Here is an 11,824-nt window from a genome sequence, read left to right on the forward strand (position 1 = left end):
GGCCCCTACTCCTTCGGGCCCCTCAGTTTACCCCAAGCGAAGCCCACCTGAAAATCTACGAATCGGTGCTTACTACTCCTCCTCTTGGGGCTTCTGAGGCCCCTGAGCCAGAGCCTCCTCCTGCCGATGACTCTCCAGCTGAGCCTGAGCCACGGGCAGTGGGCCGCACCAACCACCTCAGCCTGCCTCGATTCACCCCTGTGGTCGCCACGCCTATTAAAGCCGAGGCTCTTCCTGGAGCTCCAGCTCTGAGCAATGGTCAGCAGCCTCAGGCTCAGCTACAGCAGCCCATACAGGCCTTGCAAACCCAGCTACTGCCCCAGGCACTACCACCACAGCAGTCACAGCTACAACCACAGTTACAGCTGCAGCCACCACCCTCCCCACAGCAGATGGCACCACTGGAAAAAGCCCGGATCGCAGGCCTGGGTTCCTTACCACTGTCTGGGGTAGAGGAGAAAATGTTCAGCCTTCTCAAGAGAGCCAAAGTACAACTCTTCAAGATTGATCAGCAGCAGCAGCAGAAGGTGGCGTCTTTGATGCCGGTGAGCATGATGCTTTGGCCTGGTCCCTGCACGCAGTCAGCCCAGCCTCGGTTCTCTGCAGCCCTTTAACTGCCTGCCTCCCTAGTCACTTCAGCATTCCAGGAGACCCTCAGAACCTTTTCACCCCAGCTTCCTGTGTTCCTTCCCTGTGCTGTTCCCTGTCCCCATCTTTCCTCACTTTCCAGCCCCTGACCCTGTTTATTCCCCTACCAGCCCAGCCCTGGAGGGCACATGGAGGAGGTCATGGGGCCTGTCAAGCAGATCTCAGACAGAAGTTCTGTCAGGTCTGAAGATGAATCGATGGAAGCTAAGAGAGAGAGACCCTCGGTATGCAGCGGGAGGAGGGCCCTCCAAAGAAGGCTGGTTGGAGGAGTAGGGCGACAGGAGCACGAGGAGCAGCCTCACACACGTGTTCCTGGTTTGTCTTCCCCCAGGGCCCCGAGTCCCCTGTGCAAGGCCCCCGCATCAAGCACGTCTGTCGTCATGCTGCTGTGGCCCTGGGTCAGGCTCGGGCCATGGTGCCGGAAGATGTCCCTCGCCTCAGTGCCCTTCCTCTCCGGGATCGGCAGGACCTCGCCACAGAAGGTGAGGGGGGCTGTATTGTGGGGAGACTTGACAGCCATGTCAGATGGCGGGCTGAGCGTACGTCCTAAGAGCCCGGGAGAAAGAGAAGCCAGTGTGCTTGGAGGAAGGTGGCAGGTGGGTTGGAGCACTGGCCCATAGACAAAGCAAGTTGGCTTAGGGGCACCTGGAACCTGTCATTGTGGGAAGGTGGGAGCCAGGGGCCTGATGGGATGGGATCTGTGGACAGCAGGGACGTGAGGTAGATGTTGTGACTTCATCCCCTTCTTTCTGCTGCGATAGATACATCGTCAGCGTCTGAGACTGAGAGTGTCCCATCACGGTCCCGGCGGGGAAAGATGGAGTCATCAGGACCTGGGGGAGACTCAGAGCCTACAGGGTCTGTAGGGACCCTGGTCCACACACCCCGGCGCTCACTGCCCTCCCACCACGGCAAGAAGATGCGGATGGCTCGGTGTGGACACTGTCGGGGCTGCTTACGTGTCCAGGACTGTGGGTCCTGTGTCAACTGCCTGGACAAGCCCAAGTTTGGGGGCCCCAACACCAAGAAGCAGTGCTGTGTGTGAGTAGCTGGGGCTTGGCCTCCATTTCCCCCATGGTTGTCAGTCACCGAGGCTTCCCGCCCCGCTCCTCTTTTGCCCAGCCAGAGCGGTGGGATTGGCATCCCTGTGGAGAGCTTCCTCTCTTCCCCCAGACCACCTGTCCCCTACCCTGGTGACGTGCTGCTCCCCTCCCCAGATACCGGAAGTGTGACAAAATAGAGGCTCGGAAGATGGAACGGCTGGCTAAAAAAGGTAACAGAGTTTAAGGAACATTTCTTCACAAAACCTTACTTAGATTTGTAATATACAGGAAACCGTGTTTCTCTGCTCTTCTCCCTTATCTTTGCTACTCAGTACCTTTGTTTGTCTTTTCCATCGTGAGCTTTCGTCTTCCCCATATTCATTCTCTTCTGCCTCACTTCTTTTTGGCTTTTCTCCGTCTCATGTCCCTGGCTGAGCTCAGATCCTACCAAGTCCCCTGTTCCCACAGGCCGGACGATAGTGAAGACGCTGTTGCCCTGGGATTCCGATGAATCTCCAGAGGCCTCCCCTGGCCCTCCAGGCCCACGCCGGGGGGCGGGAGCTGGAGGGCCCCGGGAGGAGGTGGTGGCCCCCCCAGGGCCCGAGGAGCAGGACTCCCTCCTACTGCAGCGCAAGTCAGCCCGGCGCTGCGTCAAACAGCGACCCTCCTATGATATCTTCGAGGACTCAGATGACTCGGAGCCCGGGGGTCCCCCTGCTCCCCGACGTCGGGCCCCCCGAGAAAATGGTATGAATCGCTTGATGCTTTCTCTGTTGAGCAACCTGTCCTGTGTCTTTTGTGTGGTAGGGACAAGGCTCTTAGACTTAGGACTCTTATCAGGCTGATGGAGAAGTTGGTTGAAGGCAGAGAAAGAAGCAGTCTTAGGTAGACATGCAGATCTGATATGAGAGCTTGATGAGCAAGGCTTAGGAGTCATCCTAGCTGTTACCTTACTGAGCCATAGTGTGGCCATGTGCTGTCCGAGCTCTGGCCATGCTGTGTGTTCCTAAGCCTTGGCTCCCTCCTCTGCCTCGGATAGGTGAATATTCTTCCTCTCTCTCTCTCTCTCTAGTTTACTATCTTTTGAGTCGGAGTCTCAGGCTGGAGGGCAGAGGCACGCTCACAGCCACTGCAGCCTTGACCTGCTGGGCTCAGGTGATCCTTCCACTTCAGCCTTCCAAGTAGCTGGAACTACAGGTGTGTGCCACCACGCCCAGCTAGTTTTTTATTTATTGTAGAGACAAGGTTTCACCATGTTGCCAGACTGGTCTCGAACCCATGGGCTCAGGCAATCCTCTCACCTCCACCAGCCAAAGTGCTGGGATTACAGTCATGAGCCACAGAGCCCAGCTTCTAGTTTACTTTCTAAATAAATTGTATTTTCCAATCCAGAAAAAACCGAGTCATCTCAATGGGTTTTGGTTAGTAAAAGAAGGCTCTGGGGATTCAGGTAACATTTTGAGGTTGTAGAAGAAGTGGGGGGTGGGGGGCTCGCTGGCTCAGCCTGTAATCCCAGCACTTTGGGAGGCCAATATGCATAGATTACCTTAGCTCGCGGGTTCGAGACCAGCCTGGGAAACTTGGCGATACCTCATCTCTATAATAAATAAAAAATTAGCCAGGTGTGGTAGTGTGCCTGTAGTTCCAGCTACTTGGAAGGCTGAGGTGGAAGGATTCCCAAAACACAGCAGGTCGACGCTGGGGTGTTCGTGAGAGTGCCCCTGCACTCCAGCCTGGGCGATGGAGTGAGACTCCAACTAAAAAAAAAAAAAAAAAGAAGAGGGGGAACGGGGCATGGGAGGGAAGGGACCTCACTGTTCCTTGTGTCCTGCCTAGAGCTGCCATTGCCAGAACCCGAAGAGCAGAGCCGGCCCCGCAAGCCCACCCTGCAGCCTGTGTTGCAACTCAAGGCCAGAAGGCGCCCTGACAAGGTCAGCACAGTCCACTCCGAGAACCCCAAGCCCTGTATGAGGCATGAATGTTGTGGTGTGTCCACACAAGAGGACAGGCCCTGAGGGATAAGGCAGGCCTTGCCTACCTGGAAAGCAAAGTGAAATCTGGGCAAAAGGTGGGGCCTAGTAGACTGAGGGAAAAGGCAGTAAGGAGAGGAGTCTACACTGAGGGTGGGGCTGTTATCCTCTGACGCCACTACCTTCCCTTCCTAGGATGCATTGGCCCCTGGCCCCTTTGCTTCTTTTCCCAATGGCTGGACTGGAAAACAGAAGTCTCCTGATGGTGTGCACCGAGTCCGTGTGGATTTTAAGGTGTGGCATTGAGTGGGGTAGGTTGCAGGGCTGTGGTTGGAAGAAACTTTGTGGTTATGTCAGAGAAGCCCAGAGCTTAAGGGTGGATCTGAGTTGTGTTTCTGGCTGCTCTCTCATCCTGTGTCCTCTCTTCTTCCAGGAGGATTGTGACCTAGAGAACGTGTGGCTGATGGGTGGCCTGAGTGTGCTCACTTCCGTACCAGGGGGACCGCCAATGGTGTGCTTGCTATGTGCCAGCAAAGGCCTGCATGAGGTTGGGTTTCTGTCTTTTCCTACAAACTCCCAAGTCTCTGCTTGATTTCTTAGGTCCTCTCGGCGGGCTCTCATCCTCTGGCCTTTTAGCCTCACGCTGTGCCCAATATTCACTCTCCCTCACCCCTAGCTGGTGTTCTGCCAAGTGTGCTGTGACCCTTTCCACCCATTCTGCCTGGAGGAGGCCGAGCGGCCCCTGCCCCAGCATCATGACACTTGGTGTTGCCGTCGCTGCAAGTTCTGCCATGTCTGTGGACGCAAAGGCCGGGGATCCAAGGTCTGGGACCAGGGGCTAGCCTAGCATGGGTGGAGGGATGGAGGAGGGAGTATCCCGATGCCAGTAGGTTTTACCATGGCTGTCTCTGTCCCTCATCCAGCAGCACCTCCTGGAGTGTGAGCGCTGCCGCCATGCTTACCACCCAGCCTGTCTGGGGCCCAGCTACCCAACCCGGGCCACACGCAAACGGCGCCACTGGGTGAGAGATGAGGCCCACACCCTTTACTTTGGTGTTCTAATCAGTATCACCACCACCCCCATACTTGCTCTGGGCCAGGACTCAGGAGGAGGGGAAGGTTGAGGATTCTTTTGAGAATTTTTAAAATAATATTTCCTCTTCTAAAATTTCACATAGACGATATTTATACACAGATTCTGTATGGAATGGTTTTAGGAACGCATGAATTTCATATTCCTAGGCTCAGAATCCCTTATTCTAGCCTAATGTCCACTCCTACCCCTCTCCTCTTCCTCTTTCTCCTTCCTCCTTGTCTCCTACATATCTTTTGTCCTTGTGCCTGTCCTTCCTCATCTACTTCCTGCATACCCTCCACTCCTCCTCGCCCATCTCCCCCCTCATGTTGCTCCAGCCCAGTGTCTGGCTTTCCCCTAACATCACCCTGCTCCCCTAGATCTGTTCAGCCTGCGTGCGCTGTAAGAGCTGTGGGGCAACTCCAGGCAAGAACTGGGACGTCGAGTGGTCTGGAGATTACAGCCTCTGCCCCAGGTGCACCCAGCTCTTTGAGAAAGGTGGGGACCTGGCAGGGGAACTGGGCCCTGGGGGGCCTCAGGGGAACGGGCCAGGCCCCTAGAAAGGCAGTTAGAACAGAAACTCCTTTCCCATGGTTTTCTGCCATCCAGCCATGGGACTGTTTCTTCAGTTCAGGACACTCTTCTTCAGAAGTTCATCCAGTGTATAAAACGGATGCAGAGCCTCTCTGAGGACAGTGGCAGTGGAGGGCTTAGGACCCACCATCTTGGTCTCTGAAGTATCTTCTGAAACCTCATCTCCATTGAGTAGTTTGAAAATCTCATTCAGGCAGCACATTTAGCAAGACCCTGCACTTTGTGAGGTGTTGGAGCTGCAGAGTTAGAGGAGAGGCTTCATTCTCAACCTGCTTGTAGGGAATGGTAGAGACCCAGGATGGGGCCATAATGGAGGCAGACCATGTGGCAGTCAAAGTGTGGTTACCCCTGAACAGGGACTCTGAGGGGTAAATAGTACCCAACCCCTCTGACCCTCCCTTCTCTTCTCTTTCAGGAAACTACTGCCCGATCTGCACACGCTGCTATGAAGATAACGACTACGAGAGCAAAATGATGCAGTGTGCACAGTGTGACCACTGGGTACATGCCAAGTGCGAGGGGCTCTCAGGTGAGTAGGGGGAGTACTCAGCCATGTGGGATTTCCTTCCCCGCCCCACAGGCCCTAAGAGGACAGGTGGGCTTAATGCCCTTAGTAGCCAAGGGGCTGCTGGGAGCCGTCACATCTGCCAAACCATTTTCTCCTTTCCCACCCTGGCTGTTCTAGATGAAGACTACGAGATCCTTTCAGGATTACCAGACTCAGTGCTGTACACCTGTGGACCGTGCGCTGGGGCAACACAGCCCCGTTGGCGAGAGGCCCTGAGTGGAGCTCTCCAGGGGGGCCTGCGCCAGGTGCTCCAGGGCCTGCTGAGCTCCAAGGTGGCAGGCCCTCTGCTGCTGTGCACCCAGGTCTGGAGGGCCCAGGAGGCAGGATAGGGCGGGGCCCGGCCCAGCACCGGCCCTGCTGACTTCCCCCCTTTGCAGTGTGGGCAGGATGGGAAGCAACTGCACCCAGGACCCTGCAGCCTGCAAGCTGTGAGTCAGCGCTTCGAGGAAGGCCACTACAAGTCTGTGGTGAGTGGGACACCGGGAGGAGCAGGCGGGTGCTAGGAGGAAAGGGCTGGGGTGGGCAGGCTGGGGGTTAGACCCTGACAGACCCCCTTACAGCACAGCTTCATGGAAGACATGGTGGGCATCCTGACGAGGCATTCAGGGGAGGGAGAGACCCCAGAGCGCAGGACTGGAGGCCAAATGAAGGGACTCCTGCTGAAGGTAAGCTCCTCGGGGATGCCCTCAAAGGGTGGCCTGACTGTGAGTGTGGTCGGGGGATAGGGATCCTTCAGACCCTGCCCTGCCAGCTCTCCTGGGGAAGCTAGTTCTCATACTGTTAACCCATTCCCCAGCTGCTAGAGTCTGCGTTCGGCTGGTTCGACGCCCACGACCCCAAGTACTGGCGACGGAGTACCCGGCTGCCAAAGTGAGCAAGGCTGGGTAGCCGGAGGGGAACCAGGGAGTGAGGGCAGCGGCAAGGGCATATGGGGATCCAGGAGTTAAGCTGGGTTTAGAATAGCTGAGGAGCAGCAGAGTTAGGGTCTGGAGCTGGAGAGGAGGGTGGTGGAACTAGGATGAGATTCCCCAGTGGTTCTAGAATAGCAGAGTTTTTGTTCCACTTGGTACAAGGCAGTGTTGGAGGCAGAGCAGTGAGTAAGTAAGATTGGACTCTGCTTAAAGAGCTCGTTTTGGGGAGTTGGACAGGCACTGATGACTCAGATGGTCAGGGCAGTGATGGGGAATCCCAGGGAACTGAAGGAGCCCGGAGGAGGCACCTGCTAGAGCCTAGCCATGCTTCCTGGAAAAGGTGACATCTGAGCTGAGATGTGGAGGAAGAGCATTCCAGGCATAAGGAACAGCATTTCATTTCAGAGGTGGCACAAGAGGACCTGGCTTATTTGGGAGACTGACAGAAATTCCACATAGAGAACAAAGGGTGTAATGGCATGTATAAGCTGGGATGGGGTGGGTGCCCAGTGTAGTCCTTGCTAGACATGTCAGATGCTGACCCTGCCTGTCCACAGCGGAGTCCTTCCCAATGCGGTGTTGCCCCCATCCCTGGACCATGTCTATGCTCAGTGGAGACAGCAGGAACTGGAGACCCCAGAACCAGGGCAGCCTCCAGGGGACCCCTCAGCAGGTACTGGGAGATGGGGGCTGGAAGCCAGTGCCTCTAAGTTGGTGGTCTGGATTCTGATTCTTGGCCTCCCTTCCCACATCCTTTCCAGCTTTCCACGGCAAGGAGGCAGCTGCTTTCTCACACCTGGAGGACCCCCGTCAGTGTGCACTGTGCCTCAAGTATGGGGATGCAGACTCCAAGGTGAGGGCTGCTGTATGAAGCCCCAGACTGTGCATCCTGGTCTCTGGCACCTCCATCACGCCGCTCCTCTTCCGTCTGCAGGAGGCAGGGCGGCTCCTGTACATCGGGCAGAATGAGTGGACACATGTCAATTGTGCCATTTGGTCAGCTGAAGTGTTTGAGGAGAACGATGGCTCCCTCAAGAATGTGCATGCTGCTGTGGCTCGAGGAAGGCAGATGGTGAGGACATGGGCCTAGAGAGGTGGGCAGCCCCTTTGTCTCAGGTAGGGCCCCTTCTCCAGTAGAGACAGCTCTTATTTCACATTCCCTACCAGGGCACCTTTTCACTGTTGGGCCTAGGTACCTTTTTTGTTGTCCCAGGACTGTGGTGCTGATAGGGGCTTGTTTCCTATTTGTATTCTCTGGCCACAACCAGGGCCTAAAGCTTGGGAGACTAAAAGTTAGACCTGTTGATTGAACTGGTGCTGGATGCTTTCCACACGTTGTGGCATTTAGCTCTAACTACATCCTTGTGAGGTGTTGCCTGGGCTAGAATTCCCCACTCACCAGTGTGGAACCTGGGCCAGGTACTGGAGAATGCCTCAAGCTTTCCATCAGGAGTTGGGATGATAGAGATATCTATTATAGAGGCCAGTTGAGGATTAAATAGAGTAATATAAGCTCCACATTAGAATAATAGTGTGAGAAAGATGGTAAGTGCCACTCAGTAACTGTTAGCTGTTATTTTTTTCCCTTTGACACTCTGCTTAAAAAAATTTGAAACAGTTTTGTGTGTACCTGGTCCCAGATGCAGCTGGAGAGGAGTTTATGTTTGGTGAGTGCTTTTGCAATGCAAGGTGCTAGGCTAGACAGGGGCCTGAGCAGACTCTCAGAGACAGCAGTGCTCAGCATCAGACCCTGGCCCTGGTCACTGGCTTCTCTCCTTAGCATTCCCTTCTTCTGTAGCGCTGTGAGCTCTGCCTGAAGCCTGGAGCCACGGTGGGCTGCTGCTTGTCCTCCTGCCTCAGCAACTTCCACTTCATGTGTGCCCGGGCCAGCTACTGCATCTTCCAGGATGACAAGAAAGTTTTTTGCCAGAAACACACAGACCTCCTGGATGGCAAGGTGGGCTAGAACTGTGGGAGAAACAACTCCCCGTTGCTTCCTTCCTGTTCCACTCAGGGACCCCCACTGCCCCTCATGCCTGGCTCTTTCTGCCTCTCAGTGTCTCTTCCTTGTATGTTTTCCTAGAGTTCTTTAAGCCCCCAACTGTTCAGACCTTGCCTACAGAGGCTTTCCCTCGCATCCCTCTTACCCTCCACCAATTCAGCGACCCCATTTGCTACCCACCTCCCAGGAGATCGTGACCCCTGATGGTTTTGATGTTCTCCGCCGAGTCTACGTGGACTTTGAGGGCATCAACTTCAAGCGAAAATTCTTGACCGGGCTTGAACCTGATGCCATCAATGTGCTCATTGGTAAGCCACTTGCTTCCTGCCCTAGTCTTTCTGACTTTGCCCAGCCCACTCCTCCTGACTTCTCCTTCGCACCATAGGCTCCATTCGAATTGACTCTCTGGGTACTCTGTCTGATCTCTCGGACTGCGAGGGACGGCTCTTCCCCATTGGCTACCAGTGAGCAGGCTAAGGGTGACCAGTGGGGTTGGAGGACTCCAGGGCTGGATCCCATTTCCCAAGTTATCCTAACCGTCTTGTCCCACACGTCTACCTGCCAGGTGCTCACGTCTGTACTGGAGCACGGTGGATGCTCGGAGGCGCTGCTGGTATCGGTGCCGAATTCTGGAGTATCGGCCATGGGGGCCAAGAGAAGAGCCAGTTCACCTGGAGGCAGCAGAGGAGAACCAGACTATTGTGCACAGCCCCGCCCCTTCCTCAGGTATGGCCCTGGTATTGGCTCGTTTTCTTCCCGGAGTGTTCCCTAAACAATTACCTACCAATCTCTGTTCCTCTCTCCCCTAAAGAAACTCCAAGATGCTTGCAGTTTTTTTATTTGTTTGAGCAGAAATAACAGAAACTTTATTGACTCTGCATTACATGCCAGGGGCTATGCTCAGCATTTCACAGAAAATGAAGAGGGGAAAGCACTGTGCTGCCTACCTGAGGGGCAGGTGACTTTTGGACTGGTATAGAGAGCAGAGCATTTATGGCTCCCTAACTTGGAGCTTTATGCTCACAGAATGCTCTTCCAGCCCTTTGCGGAAGATACAAACTGCTATGCTGCACCTCAGGAGGGACATTGCTCTGCATGGTGAGGTCGTGGTACAGCTGGGATTTGCTCCTGGATCTGCTCAGTTCTCAAGCTGGCACCCTTACAGCCGTGGTGGCAGTGAAGGACACAACTAAGAGCTGGATGGCACAGAGCAAAGAACGGGCTTGGAGATTAGTAGAGGGAGAGGTCATTGTGGACAGAACAGGAGGCGGAAGAGATTTGGGCTGTGTTTGTGGGTAAGGGCTTTATTCCAGCATGACAGTAAGCGGAGAGGGGAGCAGGGTGTCCCCACTCTGGCTGGAAACAAGTAGTGTTGGGTGGAGGAGGCAGAGACAGCTTGCAAGGACTGGGTGGAGCCCGGTAATGGAGAGCCTCCAGCACCAGCATGGGGTGGATGTGTTTGATGTGGCCGGGATGTGCTGAGCAAGTAAGCAAGTGGTAGGACTGGCCGTGTTGGAGAAAGGGCATTGCCCCTCGTGCTATGCAAGACCTGAAGCGGAGGAAGCAGTAGACAGCCAGGAAGTGGGGAGATGGCAACGCTTGGGTGAGGAGAGGTCCTGAAGGGACCCAGACCTGGCTGTGAGTGGAGGGTTAGCAGATGCCCCGATGGGATTTGGCCTAGGCGATGACCAGAACCAGGGCATGTTGTGACTGGGTCAAGGTCAGCACCTGGAAGGCACAGTTGGCTTGAGGGGAGGGCACGTGATGAGAGCACTTGACAAAGAGCCCTTGCTGTGCCTGATGTGGTTTTCTTGCCCCTTTAGAGCCCCCAGATCACGAGGACTCCCCACCAGATACAGATGCCCTTCTCCCTGGAGCTCCTGAGCACCCGTTACCCGTTCAGAACCTGGACACCCCACTTCGGCCAGATTCAAGCAGCGCCCCTCCAGCTCCTCGCTCCTTCTCAGGGGCTCGAATCAAAGTGCCCAACTACTCGCCATCTCGGAGGCCCTTGGGGGGTGTCTCCTTTGGCCCCCTGCCCTCCCCTGGTGAGCACCGGGGAGGATCCTTGGGAGAGGGATGTGGGAGGAGGCTGCAGCTGCTGACTGGCACCGTTTCCCCCACAGGAAGCCCCTCTTCACTGACCCACCACATCCCCACAGTAGGAGACCTGGACTTCCCAGCTCCTCCCAGACGCTCCCGTCGTCCCAGCCCCCTGACTCCCAGGCCGCCCCCGTCACGGCGGGCCTCCTCTCCTCTCAGAGCTTCCCCTCAGCTCAGGGTGCCCCCTCCTACCTCAGTCGTGGCAGCCCTCGCACCTACCTCAGGGGAGCTGGCTCCCCCCGGCCCTGCCCCGTCTCCGCCACCCCCCGAAGACCTGGGCCCAGACTTTGAGGACATGGAGGTGGTGTCAGGACTGAGTGCTGCTGACCTGGACTTTGCGGCCAGCCTGCTGGGGACTGAGCCCTTCCAGGAAGAGATCGTGGCCGCTGGGGCAGTGGGGAGCAGTCATGGGGGCCCAGGAGACAGCTCGGAGGAGGAGGCCAGCCCCACCACCCGCTACATCCACTTCCCTGTGACTGTGGTGTCTGGCCCAGGCCTGGCCCCCGGCGCCCTTGCCGGAGCCCCCCGCATCGAACAGCTGGATGGAGTGGACGACGGCACAGACAGTGAGGCTGAGGCCGTCCAGCAGCCTCGGGGCCAGGGGACTCCTCCGTCGGGGCCAGGAGTCGGCCGAGCTGGGGTCCTGGGGGCTGCAGGGGACAGGGCCCGACCTCCTGAGGACCTGCCGTCGGAAATTGTGGATTTCGTGTTGAAGAACCTCGGGGGGCCTGGGGACGGGGGTGCTGGCACCAAAGAGGAGTCACTGCCCCCAGCACCTCCCCTGGCTAATGGCAGCCAGCCCCCGCAGGCCCTGCCTCCTAGCCCAGCTGACCCTACCCGGACATTTGCTTGGCTCCCTGGGGCCCCAGGGGTCCGGGTATTAAGCCTTGGCCCTGCCCCCGAGCCCCCC

The 11,824-nt window shown here is 56.4% G+C and overlaps 1 protein-coding gene across 1 annotated transcript in view; it reads left to right on the forward strand.

Annotated features, from left to right (window-relative positions):
- The window catches only part of KMT2B (lysine methyltransferase 2B), a 20,645-nt gene that overhangs the window by 2,859 nt on the left and 5,962 nt on the right, over window positions 1-11,824 (forward strand). The window contains 26 exon segments of the mRNA XM_021707643.1: window positions 1-545; window positions 759-872; window positions 980-1,130; window positions 1,410-1,689; window positions 1,866-1,921; window positions 2,160-2,438; window positions 3,528-3,622; window positions 3,857-3,955; window positions 4,095-4,208; window positions 4,338-4,484; window positions 4,588-4,683; window positions 5,117-5,234; window positions 5,746-5,859; window positions 6,016-6,200; window positions 6,276-6,365; window positions 6,459-6,563; window positions 6,695-6,768; window positions 7,367-7,482; window positions 7,571-7,662; window positions 7,744-7,881; window positions 8,608-8,766; window positions 8,999-9,119; window positions 9,197-9,275; window positions 9,377-9,537; window positions 10,635-10,859; window positions 10,938-11,824. The exon segment at window positions 1-545 is cut by the window's left edge and continues 21 nt beyond it. Coding sequence (XP_021563318.1) covers window positions 1-545; window positions 759-872; window positions 980-1,130; window positions 1,410-1,689; window positions 1,866-1,921; window positions 2,160-2,438; window positions 3,528-3,622; window positions 3,857-3,955; window positions 4,095-4,208; window positions 4,338-4,484; window positions 4,588-4,683; window positions 5,117-5,234; window positions 5,746-5,859; window positions 6,016-6,200; window positions 6,276-6,365; window positions 6,459-6,563; window positions 6,695-6,768; window positions 7,367-7,482; window positions 7,571-7,662; window positions 7,744-7,881; window positions 8,608-8,766; window positions 8,999-9,119; window positions 9,197-9,275; window positions 9,377-9,537; window positions 10,635-10,859; window positions 10,938-11,824 — 4,640 coding nt within the window.

The sequence above is a fragment of the Carlito syrichta genome, unplaced genomic scaffold, assembly GCF_000164805.1.
Source record: "Carlito syrichta isolate Samal-C Ts95f unplaced genomic scaffold, Tarsius_syrichta-2.0.1 Scaffold123311, whole genome shotgun sequence".
Taxonomy (NCBI): Eukaryota; Metazoa; Chordata; class Mammalia; order Primates; family Tarsiidae; genus Carlito; species Carlito syrichta.